Source organism: Elaeis guineensis, chromosome 8 (assembly GCF_000442705.2).
Source record: "Elaeis guineensis isolate ETL-2024a chromosome 8, EG11, whole genome shotgun sequence".
In the NCBI taxonomy this organism is placed as follows: domain Eukaryota; kingdom Viridiplantae; phylum Streptophyta; class Magnoliopsida; order Arecales; family Arecaceae; genus Elaeis; species Elaeis guineensis.
In genome coordinates, this window is record NC_026000.2 from 134,447,931 (window position 1) to 134,473,170 (window position 25,240).

Here is a 25,240-nt window from a genome sequence, read left to right on the forward strand (position 1 = left end):
TGGCGATAAAAAACATCAAGACTCTTGTAAAATCTTAAACTTTTTCCATTATTTTTGATACACCTATTCAGACTATTAAGACATGTTGAACCATTGTTTATATATATCTTTGAAGGATGATATGCACATGTTGAAGAGGAATTGCTCTTTGAAAAACAGCACACGCGCGCGCGCTCGCACACAAAAAAAGAAAGATAATGAATGATCAAAGAAGGGAACTACTGGCAAAAATCTGAGAACAGTGCAAACATATTAAAATTCTTATTTCATCGTTCAATGCCTTTTTCATGTAAATTCTGCCAAAATATTTTTTTTTTGATTGGTATTTAGGACAAGCAGAAGGAAGGTGGAAAGTTTTTTTTCTTTTTTTTGGAGGAGCCATTTTTTTCGACCGCGGACAAAATCGCTCACCGATAGAAGAGAGTAGAAAATCGTGGAAGAGGATATTCCTTCTTCTTTGTGTTTTTTTTTTTTTTTTTTGTTGCACCTCCATACGCAGCAACAAACGAATGATCCATCTAAATGCAAGTATCGAAAACCAATCAATCACAAAACTTATATAAACGGTGTGGAGAGAAGGAAGGAGGATGGCGGGGTCTAACCGGTGTGGCAACGCCACCTGCACCGAGCTGCTCTTCTCCCGTCATCGTTGTTGGTACTCAGGCGAGAGCATGATGTACCCATGTTTCCTTGTTTCAGAACATGAACCCATGATGGATCCTTTCTCTCTCTAAAAGGGGAAAAAGATCCTTTTTCTAATTTTAAACGAATGGATCCTGCCCGGTAGTCCCGACGGTAGCCAAGGCTATATTGATTGTTCTATTGTAATTTTCTAAACGAATTGGGCTTTCGCAATTATAAAGGAACTGTGGGCGAATATATTTCCTTGTGTGTATTGTGGTTTGATTTGTTCCTCTGGAAAAGAATATCTATCATCTATGGGTACATATGCCTTTATTGATGCATCACCGTGGAAAGTGTTAAACCCTCACAAACGGCTTACATAGGTTGGCATGGGTTGGTACCTTTGCCATGCCAACTTGAGATTGACAGAAATGTGGTTGGAGCTCGACCACAACAAGGCACCAACAGTTGGTCCGATGCACGGATGGCCGAACAAGACAAAACATGCATAGATATTGGCATATGCAAATTTGAGTACAAGCAGATGCGTGTTTCGTTTAATGATTGCATATGCCAAGCTCAAATAAAATGTGCTCAAATCAGGCCAAAGGACCAAAGCTGTTGAGCGCACAGGCACCCAAGCCACAGAATGCATCAATGCACAAGGCGCACAGAACGTGCAGGCTCACGGGACGTGCAGGCACTTGGTCAAATGCACGGGCACTAGTGGGATGCATGGATGCACACTATGGGATATGTAGCCAAGCATGCAGTAGGATGCGCACCGACACACGCCATAGAATGCATGGCCAGACAAGCCATGGGACACAGGACCCAAGCGATGGAACTCAATTCCAGGTGCTGGATAGTTTTCAGTAGTTCTAAACTCGAAGGAGTTGTCTAAACTTCCTAAAGCAGTTGATAGTGGTTGGCAGTGGTTTTAGAAAGTTCCTAGCGATTGGGGGAGTTGTCCACCACCTCTATATAAGCTCTATATAAGCTCTATATATACTGGCCCGTAGCAGCAAGCAATGAGAGTGTCTGTTTACCCTATAAAAAATTAGACTATTAGCGACAGCTTTTTAGTCACCGCTAATAATAAAAATACCATCGCTAAAACCCTATTGGTAAAAAGCGTAGCACTGAAGGTATGTATTAGCGACAACGATCTCGCGGTCGCTAATAAAGCCTATTAGAGACGGCCTTTAGCTGCGGCATTCCATCACTTATAATATTTTTTTAAATTTTAATTAAAAATTTTAAAAATTTATTATCGACGGTTTCTCCATCTCTAATAAGCCATCGTTAATAGACTTTTAGCGGTGAAACTACCGTCGCAACAGCCATCGTTAATAATTTTTTTAAAAAAAATTTCAATAATTATATATATTAAAATTTATTATAATTTAATTAACAAACAACATATATTTATGGATATTATAACAACTAACAATTAATTATCATCATCATAAATAAAAAATTAATGTTATATATTATATCAAAATTAAATTATATAAATTACACTGCTCAAATATTAAATATATTACATCAAAGTTGAAAAAAAAAATCAACAGAGATCCTCCTCCAGTACGTCCTCTACAGCAATAGATGGATAAAAGCCATATGTCTCAGCATTCTATAACGAAGAAAAAAAAATATTATTAATAACTTTAGAACTTAAGTAATTGAAATTATAAAATTAAAGTAATTGATACACGTCAAGCCTAAATCTTTACGGAGAGATATATTTATATATATGACATGATTTTCGAATGGATTATTCCTATATGTTTCACTCGATGATACAGAGCTATAGACACTCCCAGCCAATACTCCATCGAATGGTTAAATTAAATTTTGACCTCCTGGATTCTCTCTCGTCCGCTTGAAGTCTAAACCAGCATGGAGGCATATATTTCGATATACTTCTTTAATTCTCAAACTGATTATTTGTACACATTTCATTCGATGATACAAAGCTATAGACACCTCCAGTCCATCCATCGGATCGTTAGATTGAATTTTGACCCTCTGGGTATCCCTACCTCTTGCCTCAAGTCTAAATCAGTACAGGAGAATATATTTCGATATACTCCTCCAATTCTTGAATGGATTATTCCTACATATCTCATTCGATGATACGAACGTATCTACACCTCCATCCCATCCATCGGATGGGGAGATTGACTTTTGATCCCTAGATCCCCTTTCTCTGACTTAAGCCTAACTATGTGAAGTTTATAAATATAAAAATTTAAAATAAGTAAATAAATTTATTAATATTGTTTGACTTACCTATTGAGATGGTTGTGACAACGAGCTCAGCTGATCACGCAGATGTGGATTCCGAAGAATCTCAACAACCATATCACGGACGGCATCCCGAAAGCTCTGAGATACTGGTAAAAAAATCTTTACATGACCTCCTCAACATGTACATCACCCCACGTCTGGATCGTCGAGACCTGAGAGGAGAACATCGAAGACTAGCGAGCTGCTGGAGTGTCGAAACTATGCCCAAACTCTATAGTCTAGCTTCTACTAATCTCTCCGGTGGCCCTAAGCCATCCCTCGTGGTCAAGGAAGGACTTACAAGATGGATCCTCACCATGCTGTGCTATGACCTACTCCGCATAATCCGTTTATACAGTTTAGAAATTCATTAGTACTAATATATATCACTATATATAAAAATTAATACATAATCTTTTAAATTACTGCGATCCATCTGGACCTAGAATCTAAGTAATCATTGGTCCTCCTAAACTGGTGTGTAGCCTTCCACAACTGCAGCTGGCGTGGTACATGACCCAACTGCTGTGTCTACAATGAATAATAAAATTAAATTAATAAAAATAAATATATAATCAAATATGAGATTAATATAAGTATAAAATTTTTACAAGTCTATCTGTAATCACATATGTGCCAATAGAGCTGTCAGTATAGTTGATCGGATCCTGCTGAACAATCTGATTTTGCTGGGCATTCTGCCATCTATCGAAGTACTCCTCACTGCTCTACTATCATAAAGGGCCTCCCAAACATCCCCCCACATCTAATAATCTATGAAAGACTTCCAGTCTGATAGTGACTCAAAATCGAAGAACTCAATGATGGACTGTCTGACATGGTATAGGTCCTATCCCAATTACTATAATAATCTATAGAATTAATTATATTTTTTTAACTGTTCATACTAGACAATCAATTGATCAATATACATAATTCTCCAATCCGTACAAAAATATATCAATATATGAAAGCTATAGAATATGTACATTAATCAAAAGATAGATCTATGATTTTATGCAATACAATATTTTTTAAATTTTTTAATTAGGAGGTTCCAAAATACCGAGCAGTATTGCAAACTGGGAGGGCCGGGACGCGCGTCCCGTGCATGCAGACTTAGGACATGCCGGACGACTAGGCCATGCTAGCACACCAACATGCGGACAAAAGTAAATCCCACTCTAGAGGTTTCAAAGTATCGAGCAATATTGCAAATAGGGCTGCAAATGGGTCGGACTGGATCGAGCCACACCTCTGCCTAAGCACGGCTCGAAAATTTTTTTGGACTTCGGGCTGAGCCTAGGGCTTAGAAACTTTTAAAATATGAGGTCCGAACCTAGCCAAACCCAATTAGACTGGCCCATATTATTTTTGTCGGAGTAGATGAGTGGGCCAGAGTCGATCCAATGGCGGCCTAGGCGGCCCAACCTCGAACCACTACCATCAAAGGAAGTTGGACTACTCTCGTCGGAGAGCTCTCCAGAGTAGTTCCACCTCCCAAGAGTACCATTGGATGCAAAGTTTTATACGGTAGTGGTGCTCATCCAGATCTTATCAGTGATCGAGAATGCACTTCTCGTGCGCAAATTACATCAAATATTATAAATTTAAATAAATTTGATAAATATAAATTTAAATATTAAAAAAATTAAGAAGAAGGAACGACATGTGGCAACGGCTCCATTGCCATCGCTGTCGCTAAAAGTCACATGGCGGTGCAGGAAAAAAGAGGAGGCGACGGGGGACTGCAGATGACGGTGTTCTGCAGCGGTGCGAGGGAAGGAGGGAGTCTTGGGATGACAGATCCGATGAGGAGAAGCTCGATCCGGAGCAGAGACGGTAGCAGGGGAAGAATATGGGAGGTTGAGAAGGAAGGAGGTCAGGGCATCAGGATGGGGCTCCAGCGAGCGTCCGGCTACACCGAGGAAGAGGTGAGAGGTGGGGAAGAATGGAGAGGGCCAGCACGGGATAGGCGACGATCGATCTAGTGCGGGGATGTCGGATCTGAGGAGGAGATGGCGGCGCAGGGTCTCAAGCGCGGCGACGTGGCCTTCGGTAGCACGGAGGGCAAAAATCGAGGATAAAGGTGGCGGTTTAAGGGATGGCAATGGATGAAGAACAGAGCGATCGAAGACCCGAGGAGAGATTTTAGGGCAAACTATTAGCAATGGTTTCAATGACGACAACGGCTAACTTCGTCGCTAATAGCTAATACTTAAAATTAAATTTATAATCCATCGCTAATAAGCAAATAAGCCGTAGCTAATAAATGGTCATCCTTTTATCGACAAGACAGGTTTTCATCGCAACATGTCATCAGTAAAGAGCGTTATTAGCGACAACTTGTTTTCCGTCGCTAAAAGCTATCACTAATATATTATTTTTTTATAGTATTAGTGATATTTAGATGACTTTGGGTGGTCTCTTGTATCCCGATTATATGAAAATTGTAATAAAAGAGATACATGGGATTTTTCTATATACCTTGAGTGTTTGCTTTTATTTGGCTTGGTGTTTCAATCCTTAGGGTGGGGCTTGTGAGAAGGCTAGTTGGACGAGACGTCCAGTGCCGCACAAGATTGAGATCTTATGAAAAATTTTGATCCAAGAATCGGTCCTGTGACAATAGGTATCCGAGCTATGTTTGAGTGCTCTATTGGTAGATTTCTATCAAAGTTCTTACCTCAATTTGCTTGAGCGAAGGAGCAACACTTGTGCCGACTACTGGAAACAATATGGAGGCCTTTAGAGAAAGGATGGGATGGTTGGAGGCAATGATCAAGGTGTCTCAAGTTGATCTCGATAAAACCTTATGGACATGGTTGGAGAACTTGATAGCCACAATGACTTTACTCCTAGACTCTCGAGAATCAACACAACAGTGGATGGTGGAAATGATGTTTGATATTAGGTTAATCAAATCTATAATGCAGAACCCTCTTCGCGGGGAAGCTTCTGTTAAAATGAAGTTTCAAATCCAAAACCATTCAATGATACTCGAAGTGCCAAAGATTTGAAAATTTTTTTGTGGAATATAGAGCAATACTTCAAGGCTGCTCGAGTTTTCGAAGATGAAAAGGTCTCAATCACTAGCATGTATCTTATTGGGGATACTAAACTTTGGTAGAGAACCAGAACTAAAGATGTTACTCGGCCTTCCATTGAGATATGGGAGGTGTTAAAACAAGAGTTGAAGGAGCAATTCCTTCCTTGCAACATGGCTAGGGTTGTAAGGGACTCCTTGAAAAGATTAAGGCAAACTAGATCAGTGAGAGAATATATCAAAGAATTCAGTTTCCTCATGTTGGACGATAAGATGTCAAAGACTTGTCTACTGCATTGGCTGCTGCTGATGGATTGGTCCATCTTCGGATCTCTAAGCCTGGCAATAGTTTTTCTTTAGACAAGACCCGATCTATGGAGAAGAATCAAAAGATGTGAAACAAATATAAAGATGTCCGGGACAAAAAGACCAAAGATGCGGATAAAGGGAAAGCCAAAGTGGAGGGTTATCACTCAAAAAAAGATAGAGATAATCTTCATCCTGCTTGCTATATTTGTAATGGTCCTCATTTGGCTAAGAATTGTCTCAATCGAAATAAGCTCAATGCTATCATGGCAGAGGATGGTAAAGATGGTAGATCTGATTCAGATGGTCCACAAAAAGTTACACCATTGTAGTTACTTAGTGCAATTCACGTGGTGAAGCCCAAAATTTGTCTCAAACTAATATTTGTGCCTGTGAAAGTCAATGGACATCAGATATCAGCAATAATGAATATAGGCACCACTCACTGTTTTGTGGCTAAAAAGATGGTGAACATTCTGAGCTTGAGTGTGGCAAGACACCCAAGCCGCATCAAGGCTATCAATTTTCAAGCATAGGCTATGCAAGGCATGATCTTTGGCATCGAAGTAGCCATCGGCAGGTGAGACGGCAAGATAGACCTGATGGTGGTTCCATCAGATGACTTCAACATGATCCTTAGCAAAGTCTTTTTTGTTGCTGCCAAAGTGGCTATATTACCACATCATTTGGCTTGCTGATCGACAATGAAGAGAAACCTTGCTTTGTTGCAAGGCATAGAATCAAGACTGATGCTAAAGTTCACAAACCCAAGGTGGAGATGGTCTCTTCCATATAGTTGACCCATGGCTAAAGAATGGCCAGACAACTTACCTTACTGCTCTCATCAATTGAGCTCAGAGAAGGCAGTAAAGGTACCTGCAGAGGTGGCATCAATTCTACTGAACTTCAAAGATATCATATACCCCTAGAGTTGCCAAAGGGGTTACCCCTACGGTATGTTGTGGATCACAAGATTGAACTTATGCCTGGCACAAGGCCTCCGACTAAAGCTCCCTACAGAATATCATCGAAAGAGTTAGAGGAGTTGAAGAAGCAATTGACGAAACTACTAGAGTCAGAAATATCCAACCATCCAAGACCCCATTCGATGCTCCGATGTTATTTCAAGAGAAGAAGGATGGTTCTCTTAGGCTATATGTGGACTACAGAGGCCTGAATTAAGTCACTATTAAGAACAAACATCCAATGCCCCTAATTTCAGACTTGTCAATTGATTACCTAAAGCTGAATACTTCACCAAGTTCGATCTGCGACCAGCATATTGGAAAGTTAGAATTACGAAAGAGGACGAACCAAAGACTACTATGGTCATGAGGTATAGCTCATTTGGGTTCTTAGTTATGTCATTTGGCTTAACAAATGCATCTGCTACTTTCTACAACTTGATGAATGATGTATTTTATAACTATATCGATTAATTTGTAATTATTTATTTAGATGATATGGTCATATATAGTAGTTTATTTGGAGAACATTTAAAGCACCTTAAACTTATGCTCAATCAGTTGAGGGAATGCTCTTTATATATCAAAAAAAGAAGTGTGAGTTCTATCGAAAGAAAATTAAGTTCCTTGGCCATATGGTGGGCAATGGCATGGTGAAAATGGACCAAAAAAATATACAGACTATCTTGGAGTGGACTGCACCAACAAAAGTAGCTGAATTGAAAAGCTTTATAGGGTTAGCCAATTACTATCGTAAGTTTGTGGTTGGCTACTCCAAGAAAATTGCTCCTTTAATAGACTTTTAAAGAAGAATCAACCTTGGGCATGGACGAAAACATGCCAAGAAGCCTTCAAGGAATTGAAGGTTACTGTTTCTTTAGAACCAATACTGAAATTGCTTGATTTCGAGAAGCCTTTTGATGTGCATACCGATGCTTGTGATAAGGCCATCGGAGGCATGCTGGTGTAAAGACATTCGGTTGTCTTTGAAAGTTGGAAACTGAAGGAAGTAAAACAAAAATATTTTGCCCATAAAAAAGAAATGCTGGCGGTGGTGCATTGCCTATGGATTTGATGAGTTTACTTGCTGGATACTAGGTTTGTAGTGAAGACTGATAATGTGGCTAACACTTTCTTTCTAATATAGAAAAAACTTTCGCCTAAACAAGCATATAGACAAAATTTTCTTGATGGAATATGATTTCGAGTGGGAGTACAATTCTAGTAGATACAATCAGATTGCTAATATCTTGAGTCGAAAAGGCATCATGGAGACTGTTGATGTTATTTTTAATGTTGAAGCGGACTTCACTGATAGAATTTGGGATGCTGCCCAGATAGACCATGGATACCAAAAATTGTTTTAACAAGTCTGGGATGGTGTGGCCCGATGATACTAGATTGAAGATGGTCTGCTGATGGCAAATGGTAGTAGACTATATGTCTCTGATGGTGGGGGACTCAGAAAGTAGTTGATGAGGGAATTTCATGACTCCCAATAGGTTAGTCACCCAGGAAGAGAGTGTATGATAGCTCTCTTGTCCCATACATTTATATGGTTGAAGATAGAGGATGACGTTGAGTCCTATGTCAAGTCTTGTCTGGTGTGCCAGCAAGACAAGGTGGAGAAGTGCAAAGAAGCGGGATTACGGCAACCTTTGCCTATTACAAAGAAGCTGTGGATTTTAGTTTTCATGGACTTCATCAGAGGCTTCCCAAAAGTTGATGGATTGTCATCCGTCATGGTGGTGGTCGATCTTTTCTCTAAATATATTATTTTTGTCCCAACAGTGGAAGCATGTCCAGCAGAGATGGTTGCTAATTTATTCTACCAAAATATGATGAAATATTTTAAAATACCTTCTGATATTGTCAGTGATCGGATGGAAGGTTTTGGACATATCTCTTCTAACTTATGAGATCCAAATTGAAGTTTTTCGTAGTAAATCACCCTCAAATGGATGGTCAGACTGAACGGATGAATACATTGCTAGAGTATCTCAGATATTATGTTATATCTAGCCAACAAAATTGGCTGAAATTATCGAGCATGGCCCAATTCTACTATAATCTTCATTGATCTTCTGTGACTGGGTTTAGTCCATTTGAATTGGCTACTAGGCGACCACCTCTCACTCCCCAAGAAGTTGCTTTGCGGAAAAGAGAAGGTATTTGCCCAGTAGCCTATTGCTTTGTCAGAAATCATCAAGAGATGCTTAAGGAGGCATAAGATAGCCTTCACAAGACATCAAGGAGGATGAAAAACTATGCAAATAAAGGTTGTAGGCCCTTGAAATTCAATATAGGAGACCAAGTCATACTGAAACTGACTCATCAAATATGAAAGAAAATCAGTAGCAAAAGAGTCCATCGAGACTTGATCCCAAAGTATGATGGCCCTTTTGAAGTGGTGAAGGAGATGGGAAATGTGGCTTATCGACTGCAATTGTCGGAAAAGCTGAAGGACATCCAACATTTCATGTTAGTTTCTTAAAATCTTACCATGGAGACATATTTTTCAAGAAAGTAAGTGCAGCGTGCCCCACCTAGTGTGAGGCAGTAGTTTGATAAGGAGATGAAAAAGATTCTGGACCACCGAACGTTGGGTAAAACAAAAAGAGTAGAAGAACTGAATATCTGATTAAAAGAAAAAGAAAACCAGAGAACAAGGCTAGTTGGGAGGAGACAGCATTTTGGTAGTTTAAAGCAAACATCTAAAAGTATCTTTCACACCTCCCTCCGAGGATGTCGGGCTCTTCTGATAGGGGTGGTTTGTCAAACCCTCACTAACGGCTTACATAGGTTGGCATGGGCTGGTGCCTTTGCTGTACTAACCTGAGATAGGCAGGAGCGTGGCTGGGGCTCCGCCACAACAAGGCACCAATAGTTGGTTCGATGCATGAATAGTCGGACGAGACAAAGCATGCATGCGTGGACATTGGCAAAGATGCATATAAGATTGAGCACGAGCAAACGCGTGCCCGACCTAATGACTGCATATATCAGGTTCAGAAAAAGTGCACTCAAGTCAGACTAAAGGACCCAAGCCGTAGGGTGTGCAAGCGGCCAAGACATAGTGCGCATGAGGCATGCAAGCTCATGGGGCGTGGAGGCACTTGGCCGGATGCATGGGCACCATTAGTGCAACGTGCAGATGCACACTGAGGGATGCATAGCCAGTTGCATAGTGGGATACGTGGATGCACGCTATAGGATGTGTGGCCAGGCGCATAGTGCGATGCATGGGTGAGCACAGTGAGACGTGAGACCGAGCATGTGGTGGGATGCACGGCCCGACACGCGGTGGGATGCGCAAGTGCACAACGTAGGATGCATGGTCGGATGAGCTATGGGACATGAGACCCTAGTGATGGGACTCAAGTCCAGGTGCTAGACGATTTTCAATGATTCTAAATATTGAAAATTGTATCCTAAAATCAATCATTTGATAATTGTGCTAATCATAAATGTATATGAATTGATCAATAATAAAAGTTATTTGATCTTTTCATCATAAGGTTACATCTTCTAACAAACTTCTGTATTGTGATGAAGTTCTTAGGACTACTTTGATTGATAAAGAAGGATTTATCGTATGGTTCTTAAACTGATTCATGACTAAACAATATGCTATTACTAGGACAATAGCGATTATCAAGTATAGGTCGTTATGTGCCATATGCGTTGATTATCTTCATAACCAAAAAATGTGAAGATACTAGTATGGCATGCAGGTGAGATGTAGGAGTACATCGTCACTAAACATGACCAACTGTAAAGCACTCTGCTGTCAAGAGTAGCTCTCAAAGGGTATGGGTATAAGTGTCCCTCCGACCTGAGATCATCACGGTGACTTGCAAGCAACTCACTATACTTTGGTGCCAAACTATCTGAATTTTTAATTCAGTGATGGAAGATTTCTACATGCAGTCAAATACTTGTCAAGTCAGTGCGTGAGTCAAGATGAGATTGACCCATTCAAATAAGTAGGAGTTAATGCATCACTATATTTCAATTTGGCAAAACTTGAGCCCAGATAATCCATGTGATGGATTTAAAAAATTGAAATACAATGTGAATGACTATTTTAAGGTTGACAATTAAATCTTAGGTCTTCTTAAGTATTAAAATCAAAGGGATGAATTATACGGTAACTATATGTTAGTAGGTTCTTAAATATTGCTTTACAATCATTCAACCTATCCGAATATTGGATCCCATTGCTAGATGGTTACATCGATTGGTTCAAAAATTTATTTCTGTACTATCGGCTTAAGTTCGAACCTATGAAGTCATACTCAAAAAAAATTTCTGACTCATCATATGGCTGATCAATGATTGAGAATCGTTCAAGAATTTAATCATCAATTCAATTGATGGTTAACCTAATGTAAAAATTATGATAAATTTATTTGCTAAGTGTTAGTGAATTAATAGATAACTAATTAGTAATTAGATTGTTGATTAACTTAATTTGATTGAGCAAAGAGGATTAGATCAAATCTAATTGAATTAGATTCAATTAGGTTTCATCCGATTAGGTTATGAGATGATTAGGTTTCATCCGATTAGGTTATGAGATGACCTAATTGCTATGAAAAAATTATCCTTGATTTGATCAAAATTTTGATTCAATCAATTTCTAATTGGATTAAGATTTGATAAAGAATTCATAAACCTAATTAGATTGGATTTCATCTATTTATTTAGGCTTAACCAAATATGATTTGGTTTGAATCAAATAAGGAATCTTAGAGTCCATGTAGTGATGGACTCTTCCCTTGCGCTACCCAAATTATGGACGCCACAAATCCTTACACTGGGATCTGATTTAACATGAGGTGTTGGCATGAGAAATTGTTTCTTAATGCAAACATCTTAAACAAGGTGGGCATGGGGTCTTACATGTGGCGACAACTTAAGAGTCCAACCTCTTTTGGACTCTTCAAACCCTAACCACTTTGATGCCAAATAAAAGGATTCTTTTTCTTTGTGTGCATCCCAGAGAGAGATCTGAAAGTGGTCTTCATAGTGAAGAGTTGGGGTGTAGACTTCATGGCGTGAGAAAGAGAGGAGAGCCTTCTCCTCTTTGGGTGAGCGAAACCTAGAATTCTAGGATTTGTGCCTAAGGATTTGGAAAGAGAGAAAAAGAAGAGAGAAGAGTGTCTCCTCTCCATATTTCCTTCACATCCTCATCTTCTCTAGTTTTTAGTTGGATATAATAATAGCAAGAATATATCAGAATATATTTTTATCCTAAATAATGGAGCAATTTGTTGAAAAAATTTCAAGCAGAAAAATATAAGCCAATTCAATTTGCGAGGCAGGATGCAATGCAGCATCCGATGCTTGCAAGAAAGTTGTGTGATTGTAGAGGTTCATTTGCAAGCTAGGAGTGACACCCTTCAATGATGGTCCTGCTGTATTGTATAGCACCGGAGTCATAGCTCATGCCAAAGAGCCGAAGTCCTATTAGCTTAACAAGTATTTTGCATCGCTACCACCTTATTCAAAAAATCATAGATCGAAGTAACGTCGAACTTTAGAAGATCAATGAAAAGGAGAATCTGACCAACCCATTTACTGAAGCCTCGGTATCTAGGAGTTCAATGATTAAAAATTGAAGATGGGTACATGATACTATACTGATTGGTTTTAGTCCAAGTGAGAGTTGTTGGAAATTATGTCCTAAAGCCAATCATTTGACGATTGTACTAATTATAAATATATATGAATTAATCAATAATAAAAATTATTTAATCTTTTCATCATAAGATTACATCTTCTAACGAACTCTTGTATTATGATGAAGTCCTTAGAACTACTTTGATCGATAAAGGAGAATTTATCACGTAGTTCTTAAACTGTTTCACGATCAAATGATACGCTATTACTAGGATGATAGCGATTATCAAGTGTAGGTTGTTATGTGTCATATATATTAGTTATCCTCATAACCAAATGGTGTGAAAATACTAGTATGACATATAGGTGAGATGTAGGAGTATATCATCATGGAACATGACCAACTGCAGAGCACTCTACTGTCAAGAATAGCTCGCGAAAGTTATGAGTATAAGTGTCCCTCCAATCTGAAATCACTATGGTGACTTGCAAGCAACTCACTATACTTTGATGTCGGACTACCTAAATTTTTAATTTACTGATGGAAGATTTTTGGATGTAGTCAAGTACCTATCAAGTCAGTGCGTGAGTCAAGATGGGATTGACCCCTCCAAATAAGTAGGAGTTAATGCATCACTGTATTTCAATTTGGCAAAATCTGAACCCAGATAATCCATGTGATGGATTTAAAAGATTGAAATACAATGTGGATGACTATTCTAGAGTTGACAGTTAAACCCTAGATCTCCTTAAGCATTAGGGTCAAAAAGATGAATTATACAGTAACCATATGCCAGTAGGTTCTTGAATATTGCTTTACAATCATTTGACCTATCCGGATGTCGGATCTCATTGCTAGATGGTTACATTGATTGATTTAAAAAATTATTTCTATGTTATCGATTTAGGTTCGAACCTACGAGGTCACACTCAAAAAAAATTTTTGACTGATCATATGGCTGATCAACGATTGAGAATCGTTCAAGGGTTTAATCATCAATTCGATTGATGGTTAACTTTATGCAAAAGTTACAATGAATTTATTTGCTAAGTATTAGTGAATTAATAGAGGATTAATTAGTAATTAAATTATTGATTAGCTCAATTTGATTGAGTAAAGCAGATTAGATCAAATCTAATTAAATTAGATTCAATTAAGTTTGACCCGATTAGATTATGAGATGACCTAATCGCTAAGGAAGAATTATCTCTGATTTGATCAGAATTTTGGTTCAATCAATTCCTAATTGAATTAGGATTTGATAAAGAATTCATGAATCTAATTAAATTAGGTTTCATCTATTTATTTGGACTGAATCAAATATGATTTTGTTTGAATCAAATAAGGAATCCTAGAATCCATGTAGTGGTGGACTCTTCCCTTGCACCTCCCAAATTATGAATGCCACAAATCCTCACGCTAAAAATGTTTTTGCATGAGGTTTCTCTATGCCAATAACATCAGATGTCGCATCTTTCTCAACGCCAAATATGGATGGGTTTTGATAAAAGGAATGTTTGAAATTTGATTTCAAAAATATTTCTTATCTAGATGAGATTGGATCTCATCCCAACCATCTACACGCCATACTTTTTATTCTCTTTATTTTGTGTGACAAAAAGGAGAAATTCACCATGGGAAATCAAATTGGGATCTAATTTAACGTGAGGTGTTGGTGTGAGAAATTGTTTCTTAATGCAAACATCTTAAACAAGGTGGGCATGGGGTCTTACATGTGGCAACAACTCAAGAGTCCAACCTCTCTTGGACTCTTCAAACCCTAACTACTTTGATGCCAAATAAAAAGATTCATTTTCTTTGTGTGTGTCCCAGAGAGAAATCTGAAAGTAGTCTTCACGATGAAGGATTGGGGCATGGACTTCATGGCATGAGAAAGAGAGGAGAGCCTTCTCCTCTTTGAGTGAGCGAAACCTAAAATTCTAGGGTTTGTGCCTAAGGTCTGGGAAGAGAGAAAAAGAAGAGAGAATAGTATCTCCTCTTCATATTTTTTTTCACATCCTCATCTCCTCCAGATGTCATTCTTCAACCTCTGAAAATATTCGAGAGATTTGAAGAAAGGATCCAGATCAGCCAACAACATGATCTTCGCACGAGCTAGCACTCTCGGAGAGATCGATCATTCATATCGGGACTTCGAATGGACTATCCATAGAGGTCAGACATGTGTGCGGCTGCGAGCAACCAGCGAAAATTCTCTTTACCGCATTTATCAACAGCGCTAATCGTTGACCCGCGCTCAGGTATGGAGTTTTGAACTCAGATTAGAATTAGATTTAATCTACTGCTCACATCTATGCATGCAGATTTTATTTTCTGATTTTTAGATTTTATATACTACATGTCATGTCATAAATCGTAGAATAGATTGATTTATTGATCTGATCATATGCATGTTAGATTAATAAGATTAATCTAGTCACTTTCTGCTGCGATTTATTTTGAAAATTTTTAAAATACATACATGAAATCGCCTACGTTTTCCAACACTAAACTCCTTAAAGGAGTTGTCCAAACTTTCTGGAGCAGTTGACAGTGGTTGGCAATAGTTTTGAAAAGTTTCTAGTGGTTGGAGTTGTCCACCATCTCTATATAAACTCTATGTATGCTGCCCTTGACAGTAAGCCATAAAAATATCTTCTTAGTGAGATTCAGAGATTTTGGATGGATTTCTTAAATCCAGATTATGTGGGAACTGTAATAAAAGAGATATATGAGATTTTTCTGTGCCTTGAGTATTTGCTTTTATTTGACTTGGTGTTTCAATCCTTGGGGTGGGGGTTGTGAGAAAGCTAATTGGATGGGGAGTCCAATGCTGCACAGGACTAAGATCTTGTAAAAAATTTTGATCCAAAAATTGGTCATGTGACAGAAAGTATATTGGACTTGATTGACTAGGGGGATCAGACGGTTGCCATTGACTGTGGATATTGATGGATTTGAGAAGAAGGGATACAAGAATAGTTGCAATTTGATATACCATTGGTGTTCTTAAAAAGTACACATACGTTCTACCAAAAAAGAAAAGTTTACAATATACTAACGTAATTGATGATTATTATATCCTAGTTCACCTTAACCATACCGTAGTGAAAAATAATCTCTACTCTTTGAAGGACCCGTAAGGTCTGGCTATACCTATTGGACTCCAGATTTTCCTAGAGTGTTGGTCGAGTTTTATATTTTGACGAAAAATAAGAAAACAAAAAAAAGAGAGGAGGAGAAAAACTATAACAATCGATTCTTTCAAAACTTCCATCTATAAATTTGAGTTGAAAAAAATCCAAGTAACTCGTGTCTTTTAAGTCTTATGTCTACCATCGGTTGCTCATACAAAAATCAGGGATCGCCAAACTTTATTTTTGACAAAACAAGCTTAGGTTTACAAAAGAAAATTGAAATTTTTATTTTGAAACGTTCATCCATGTCATAACCGCAAGGTGGATCAATGTTTTTATACCAACACCATTCAAACATTCAACTAAATGCAATCCATGTACGGTTCCCTGTCCAATTTGTGAATAAGACAACAACACTAGTCATGTTCCGGACGCAACTAACCAGCATGGGAAGAGACGGTCCAAGTCACTCAGCTGCTATTGTCAACAGGGAATCCACGAACTAATGTACCATTTTTGCAGCTTGATGTAGAAATTTAAGAAATGACCAGATGCAGGGAATATCTACAAGCCTGCATCACATATCCATGAAAGAGACTAAATTCAGATGCTAAAGTGGTGAGTCAGATAACTGCTCTTCACCATAACCCATGCCAACATCTTAGGATCCATTGGAGGAGATCTGAACCTCCATCAGCGAAATGTTGTGTATATCATCAAAATCTACATGAAAAATATCAGAATATTAGTGCATGGTTAAGTTTATCCTTTAGGCTAGTCTCACTCAGCATGTACAACCGGTCTTTCAACTAGATCAAAGCAGGATCATTGTGCCGTAAAATCAATTCCTAAATATCATGGAGTTTGGATCGACATCGGCTCTGTTACCTGACCACAATAATCTTGTGCATGAAAGATATGTCTAACGAACACCCCTATGAACAAAGAGAGAATGAGATGCAAAGCAATACACGCCTATAGCACTTGTGCGGAGGAAAGAATTTGTTTCACAAAACCAGTATTGGAGAAAAAGCTTTCCATTACGCAAACCAGGAAGTTGGCGGCATTGCTCGCCGCTCATGATGTACAGTTATAAACATTTTCTCCCCAATGAACTACACTGACTGTTACAACAAAATCTAACATTTGTTTTTCTTTTTTTTTTCTTTTTCTTTTGTTTTTGCAATTATAAATATCTGAACACACATATACCAGGGTTCAAAATGACAAAGATCAGTAAAGCTAACAGAATAGATAGATTAAATTTTTGTTCCTATAATATTTTATGTACCTATGATGATATGAACTTGCCCCATAAACCCCTGAAAACTTTTAATGCAACTCCAATTGTCAACACCCAAAAGACAGCAACCAGTCCAACCAGGAATGAGATAAAAAGAAATCCACCGTTGTGGCTCCCCCTCTGCCTCCCAGAGGCCACAATGCCTCCACCTGTTGTGGCATTTGGTTCTTGAGCTCCAATCTGCCCTGCTCTGAAGCTTGAAACACGTTGAAATGCTCTACTTATTAAAGCATTCTCAGAGGCTATTGCAGGCCTGCTTGGTACAGAATCTAGTAAGGCTGAGAGTGCCGAACCGAACCAAGAGTCTGAAGCACCTCTAACAGAACTAAACTGCCCCTGGGTATTCACTCCAACATTTGATGTACTAGCATTTACAATACCTACATTATTCAAATAGCACAAATAAATGAGAAATAGACAAACTAACAGCATCCTTTCAGGCATCAGGATGAAGCATTCATATAAGAAGTGATTAAGCACCTGAAGCTGGTGGTGCCGTGATAACATGATCTGACTCTCCGGCGGTTGACGCACTGAAATCCTGCTCATGTGTCCATAGCTCGGTGGTGATAAGAGATGCTTCGGTTTCATCAAAATATGGATTCTGGCCTGCTCCATCAAGAGGCTCGAATTCTTCAGCTAAAAACATGGGGGCATCAAAATAACCATAAGTATCATAAAATCCACCAGTGTCATGAACAATGTCCCTGTCACTGGCATCATCTACTCTCCACTCCGTGGACTCTGGATCATTGAAATCTCTGATTTCCAAGAACTCTTCATCAATTCGGAGTTGGCCCTGATCAGAAAAATTGATGGATGTTATCACAGGAGTCTCAATATGCAGCATGTCAGGAGGATCTGGCTCAGCGATTTGAAGGTCTGGTTCCTCATTGATCAACTCGCACCAGTTGAGGTTCTGTTCAGTAAAATTAGCATCTCCAAGAGATGGCACCACAGTAAGGCTTCCAACTTCTGCTTCAACATCAATCTGCATCAATAGTGACAAATCCATTGGAATTGGATGATCGTATCAGTAACAATAATTGACAGGAAATCCAACATCTTTTAGAAGCAAGGTATTCAGTTAAAACAAGTGAATTGGGCTTGTGGGTCTGTCATTTAAAAAAATACCATTAATTTTCTAAAACCTTAAACAGAAAAAGGAAATGCGGGTGGGGGTGGGGGTGGGGGTGGGGGTGGGTGTTGGGGAGGCGGAGGGGCGGTTTTCTATTATCCAACTCAAATTCAAGCTGGATTCTGCTGTTCCTATTCGAGTCTTATGTTTCCTTTTCCCGGTAAAACATATTGCCCTTCTTCCCTTATACATCCCTCCCTTAATTCATGGTATTAATTTCTTTTGAATAATATATTTTATTATTGCTACTTCTATATTTAGGGTTCATTGCAAATGCATAAAGACTAGTTTGCATGCATGGGTGTCCGAAATTCTCAGTAAAAATATGGATTTACAAACAGATACCATGCCATCTCCATATCTGTTAATTTCTCAAATGAATTTGGGGATCATATGGTTATGGTCTGTGTGGAGATCTAGGTATTAATTCAAAAATTACTCCCAACCAAAGAGTGGAATCTAGAAAAAACGAGATACTGAAGAGGGCCCAGCATACCTCTGAAACATATGCAGAACATTCAGAAGGCTGTGGAATTATATCTTGTTCATCCGATATTTGTAGCAAAAGGTCCTCCAGATCATCCATTGGAAGCATGCTCCCCTCATCACCAAACAAGCCGGTGGAGTCACCACCATGAGGACGTCCAGGCATGGTGTCTTCCTTGCTGTTCTGGTTTAAGCTATCATCTTTGTCATCATCATCCCACTCCTCTTCTCTGAAAGGTGCACCATACTGTTCCCCATTCTTTGGACCAGGTCCACTCTTCCTAAAGAGCTTATAGAGAGCATAAGAATCCTGCAGAGAAGGAGATCCATATATGAGAGACTTACAAAACTTTTATGGAAGAATAAGTTAAATAGTTGTTAAGTATTTAGATCAATGTTGCTTTAGCTGTGACTTGCCTGCACGTTGCTGCAGCTCATGAGCCGCTGATCATCCAAGGTATATTCGTACATAACCCAATCGGTGCGTTCTCCCCTAGGAGCACGGCCACGGTAGTAAACCAGGGTTTTCTTGTTACCCGCAGCCTTGGACTTCTGAGAGATGGTCCGGTCCTTTCCTGTAGCCTTCCAGTAGCCACATTTGGTAGCTCGATTGGATCTCGATCCATTAGGGTACTTCCTGTCTCTGGGGCTGAAGAAGTACCATTGCTTGTCACCACTCTTCAACAGTGATTTTTCTGCACGTATCAGCAAATCATATTTCAGAATCATGTTAGACATGAAAAAAAGATTTAATTTCCGCAAGAAAAATAACTCTCCTTCTGCCAAAGTATGAATCTGATTAAGAGAAAGATGACCCAGAAAACTTCAGTGATCAGGACAAGCATTAACAATCCATGGTAAAGAATTGTAATTTAGGTGATCGGCAAGATGAGGATCGAATAAGAAACTGAGAAATAACAGAGAAAACAAAGAGAGTGTGCTATTAGCAATTGTAGAATAACCAAAACAAGTGCGGTAAAGGACTGGATTTATCCAAATTAAGCAATAAAATTTACAGGGGAAAGTAATATTGCACAGAGATGCTGCTTTTCGTGTGAAAACCATCTCTAAGATCTGAAAAATAAAACATGGAGAAACTGAATTAGGTTCTGATAATAAATTGTCACTTGGAGGAGCCAAATCTGCAAGCTGTCATGATTTCAAAAAAGACTAGACTCCTGGCAAGGAATCGTAGTCCAAATTCTCCGCAACCTGAACCAATGAGTAATAAGACACGGGGAAAATAGCAAAATAAAGAAGTTGTAATGCTGAATCAACTGAATAGGTACTGATACCGACCAAATACCAAACAAATAGTGAACAAGTGTCACAGGATTCACGGTTTAATGGTAAAGAATTCTAATTGTTATGCTCATCTATGAAAGAAAGTGAAAGTAGACAATAAATATGAAATAGAGACAAAGAAACTGAATCAAGTGGCAGTGGACCGAATTTATAAAAATCGATCAGATGAGTTAAAAGGCGTAAGTAATACCACTTTGGGCGAGAATCATTCCTCAGATCTGGCAATCACAGTTCGAAGAAATATGGCAATAAAGGAAATTATGGGGCAAATCAGGGGAATATAAATATATGACCGAGAATTACAATTCTACCCTCGCCGATTCACTTTCCCTTTTGTTCAGAACAAGAAAATCATGAAAAGAAGCCCTAGGGATATCCAATTATCCACCATGGTCCATGGAATAATAAGAAATGAAGAATAGAAGAAGAATAGGAGAATAAGAAAGAGGGATTCGGGTACCAGGGAGTTCCCAGGGCTCCCACTTGTAGACGTCGACGTCGCCGATCATGGGGAGGCGGAAGCGGCGGCGGCAGACCTTGCGCTTCAGATGGTAGAGCACCAGCTCCTCGTCCGTCGGGTGGAACCGGACCCCCGGCGGCCACCAGTTCGCCTTCCCAAGAGCTAACCCCGCCACGCCCCCGTCCTCGTCGCCGTCGTCGCCACTCCTCCGGCTCATCGGCCCTCCGCACTCCGGCGCCGCTCCCATCGCTGGTCAACGGTTGACTAGAAGAAAAAGAGAGCAGGAGAACAGCTCTCTCGGTCGCTCTCTCCCCCTCCCCCCACTCCCTGCAACCTTTCCCTGAAGGATTTAATCAGGGAAAAGAGAGGAGGAAACCGGCGAGCCGGGGGCCTACCATATATAGAGATGCATTGGGGGAATTAACCGGGGTTAAGTGAAGCTAAGCATGGTCTTCTCCACCACTGGAGTCCGGATAACGTATAACTTGACTATGAGGAACATTTAAAGCCTTGTACGTGGACCCCGGTGACGTAATCCAGGACAGAATGGGCTGGGCTACGTCAGGGCCCTGACAGCCCACTAAATTCTTTTCCCATGTTCCCGTCCCCATTCAAACGGAGACTCTATGGAAGAACCTTCCCAGCAGCTGCCTTCCCCTTTGAATGCTTCAGTTTGCCACAGTACAACATGATATATGTGTGTGTATATATATATATATATGTATATGTTTTGGTGGAAAGTAACACTATTAAATATGTTCTGGAGCTAGAAAGTCAAGTCAGCGTTACTATTACGCAATGATATGAGCTAACATACTAGATTGCCAATAAAGAAACAAAATGAGATGAATTGGTGCAGGTTTTGGTTTGGTGTGGACCATCTGCCAGAGTCTCTAAGGTGAAGTGAAATCATGGGATTATCTCTTAATCATTTGTCATCCGTTCCGCGATTCACGGTCCTGACGTTTTTCTTTCTTTTTTTCCTGATCGAACCCGGTTCACATCTGATGTGATAGAGGAGTTTCCATTGCATTCCTATTGTTTTGTGCAACTTGTGTGCATCATGGACCATTTTCTGGTTCAACTTCGCTTACACCTAATATGATGTAGGGAAGCAATGGGACTTAGAGTGCAGTAATTAGTTCCACTGCAAAATGGAAAACCTGATCTTTACTTCACGTGTAAGGGAACTATTTGATTGGCTAAGACACGAATCCAGGTCTAAATCTTTCCCCAACGGTTTGTTGCCCCTAGGGAAGCATTTGGGCTCAGTGGTGCTCTCTTCACTGACCTCGACCGGGTCAACTACGGTGACTTCGGTGTCTAAAGCCATCATCCAATCCGGCATATCCACGTGTCCTGCTTAGGTGTGACAGAGATAGAAATAATTAAGCCTATGATGATTGGTACATAAGCTCTGAGATCATCCCTGATGCCACTTAATTTGCTCTGCTGCGTCGATGGCGATAAGCTTCACCAGCCTTTCTGGAAATCAATCTATTTCTATGACTTCGCCTCTTTTCCAGATATCTTGATACCATCCTGATTAATATTTAATATCATACGTTTGTGTAACAATATCAGATCCTTTTGTACCTACTTGCCCATGGATTAGTTGGTTTTTTTTAATTATGTTTAATCACGTGGTCTTTGTGACTTCAGTTTGGTCCAAGCAGTTGCTTAAGCTGGTGGGTTAGAATGTGGTTTAACTCATGCAGAATAAAAGTTTGCTCCCAATTTGACCAAAACAATTTAAGATTTACTTATCTATGTCGTAGGCCATGTAGATGGAAAAATTATATCTTATACTATATACACCACGTTATGATTTCTCAACCATGAGCAATCAAATGAAACATAAGATTTACTTATACATGTTGTTGTCCTTGTAGATGGAGAAATTATATCCTGCATTATGTACGCCACATGATGATTTCTCAAGTATAATTTATATTGAATAATTCAAAAAATTATATCCTGCACTATATATACCAGGTGATGATTTTTCAACGATAATTTATATTGAACAACCAAATATAGATAAAACGTTGATGAAACATAAAATTGATTTATAATTTATATTGAACAATCATGTAGATAAAACGTTAATAAAACATAAGATTTACTTATTTATGTTGTGGCCTATGTAGATAAAATTCATAAGCAATGTGGGACTAATAATATCCTTCCTCCTACACTATAACATAGTCCTTCAGTTAAGAAAAATCTATGTACTCATGACTCGGCATGTAAGATACTATCTGTTTTGATTATGGAACTCATGTTTTGTCCTTCCGAATTTCAATTCAAAAAACGTCTCACTTGGGATGGATGATCCCTTTCTATATAAGTCAAAATTTTTCTTGCTTACCATCAATGTGGGATTAATGATGCCCTCTCTCCCATACCACAATACATCTTATGAATGTCTCTATAGCTTAGAAAATTTGTACACAAAAAGAGTTTCGTTCAGGCTCAAGCCGAGCCATGGTGCCCGTTGATTGAAGAAGAAGAAGAAGGAGATGACGAGCTCTCGTAACATAGTCATGGAATCCTGCGAGAGAAAAGAGATCAAGGTTAAGAAAGAGAAGTGGAGGGAGATCTTACTTCCAAGAACAGGAGGCGGACGCAAATGGGAAAAGATCAGATGAGACAAGGATGAGAAGAGGTCAACACAGGCTTGGCTCTTACATTTTTGGCCCAAATAAAAACGACCCAAGCTTTGTCGATGCTTCGTCAATCAAGTAGCCCAGCCTGGCCCACCCATTGTTTAAGCAAATGAGGTTTGTTACATGTCATTGTAGGAACTACTCTTCAAGTCAGGTTTTTTTTTTTAAATATTATTAGTCAAATTACTTGGCCATCATAAATTACTGAAGCAAATTATGATTTTTTGTCCTCATGGGTAGGAGTACGGACAGGGTTGGATTCGGTTAGGACCTTCGGTTGAGGCATAGCTATTAAAAAAAACTTGTAAACTCGAATGTGACACGTCCATCAAACTAATCAAAAATCCCAACCAAACTCAACTTATTTATTTGACAAGGTAACGCAACCCGACCTCTCCAAGGGTGCTATCAAGTAAGGTCAGCTCTGGATTTTACTAACCCGAATCCATATTCATTAGAGTTCCTTAGCTGGTCCATTGACAAATTGGATCGAGAACTAGTCTAGCTCATAAAAATGTGCATCAGGTTTGAGTTGGAAAGATATCGGATTTGGACATCCATTAGGTATCAAGCATTATATATCGAAGAGCTAATTAAGCTAACACGATCATGGCATGCTAAAACGATCCATATAACTATTCAAAAATATTCTAACATGCCCTTACTTTTTCTGCCCATTTGAGTTACACAACAAAGTTTCATATGCTAAGAGCGTATAAATTGAAGTATATATGTATGTAATAAACCAAGTAATTATGCAAGTTCAAGTTGGATTAAATCTAAAAACCTCAAAACTATACCCAATCTGAAAGTTTCAATAGGTCTAACTTTGGACTCCTACCCAACCATTCATCATCAAGTTCGGGATGAGTTCGGTCAAAGTTGGGTTGGGTACCAAATTTATGGGTTGTAGTGATAGCCTTGTAAATCATATAGTAGATGGATCATATAGTAACTTTGTGATAGAAAATTAAAAAAGTCCTAAACAAGTTAAAGAGTTATAATTGTGTTGACATGATATAATTATTAAACATGTTGAAACAAGTTAAATAAGTCAGGATGGTAAACCTAATTCATTTACTAAACAAGTTATGTCCGGTCAGCATATTTGCACTCCCGTTCTTGAGCCAATTGCAGAGGTCAATTTGGTAGGCCGGGTTGTCAATTGACATAAGGTAGCCTCTCTAATTTGCTAACCCGGGCTAGAGCTATCTTTGGGCTGAAGCTGGCCCATGTATCTTGGGCCTAGCTCGGGCTGACTTAGATTGGGCTCGTTGAACACTAATGTTGGTGTGGCCGTTGTAACCTAGCCCAACTTGTCCCATTTGGTTACCCAAAAATCACATTCTGACATCATGGGTTCAGTACCTATAAAAACTAAAGCTGGGTTGGGTTTGAAAACAGGATGATACCAAGGATAGCGAGGGATTGATAGGTTATGTTTAGAAAAGGGATAGTATCCTAGACATTGCGTTTGAATACGGGATGGTATCATGGGGGGATAGTTAGGGTATGTTTGAAAACGATATAGTATCTAAGGTAGAGGAGCGATCCTAGGGATAAGTAATGGAAATTACACCAACAGGTCGGATAATTGATCCTCAATAATTCAGTCATATACCTGATAATCAGAAATCAATGGTTCTTTATATCCCTAGAATTTGGATATCCTGTTCAGTTTAACCTATTTGATTTGGCACAATGACAATAGCCTCTTGTAACGAATAAAATTTAAACCAAAAAAGACAAGGGTATAGTTGTCTTGTAACCCCAAAAGGGAACAAAAAAACAAATTGTTGTCAATTGTATTGCAGCATCATTTGATTATTGGATGAGTTTCATACACTACTTATAGCTTATCTTGCCTTATCTCTTTTCCTTTA

The 25,240-nt window shown here is 39.0% G+C and overlaps 1 protein-coding gene across 1 annotated transcript; it reads right to left on the reverse strand.

Annotated features, from left to right (window-relative positions):
• Positions 1–16,258: 16,258 nt before the first annotated feature.
• LOC105049524 (NAC domain-containing protein 17-like) lies at positions 16,259–21,053 on the reverse strand. Its single transcript, XM_010929187.4, has 6 exons — positions 20,689–21,053; positions 19,341–19,618; positions 18,934–19,233; positions 17,780–18,290; positions 17,288–17,679; positions 16,259–16,719 (listed from the first exon to the last, which is right to left on the reverse strand). The coding sequence occupies exons 1-5, from the start codon at positions 20,933–20,935 to the stop codon at positions 17,288–17,290; spliced, it is 1,728 nt and encodes a 575-aa protein (XP_010927489.2). The 5' UTR covers positions 20,936–21,053; the 3' UTR covers positions 16,259–16,719.
• Between the last annotated feature and the right edge of the window lie 4,187 nt (positions 21,054–25,240).

Excerpts from the sequence above, each read along its gene's own strand:
- LOC105049524 (XM_010929187.4), bottom strand. The coding sequence starts at position 20,935 with ATGGGAGCGGCGCCGGAGTGCGGAGGGCCGATGAGCCGGAGGAGTGGC. Across the intron at positions 18,291-18,933 it reads GTTCTGCATATGTTTCAGAG|ATTGATGTTGAAGCAGAAGT; the intron begins GTATGCTGGGCC and ends CTATTGATGCAG. Across the intron at positions 17,680-17,779 it reads CACGGCACCACCAGCTTCAG|GTATTGTAAATGCTAGTACA; the intron begins GTGCTTAATCAC and ends TGAATAATGTAG.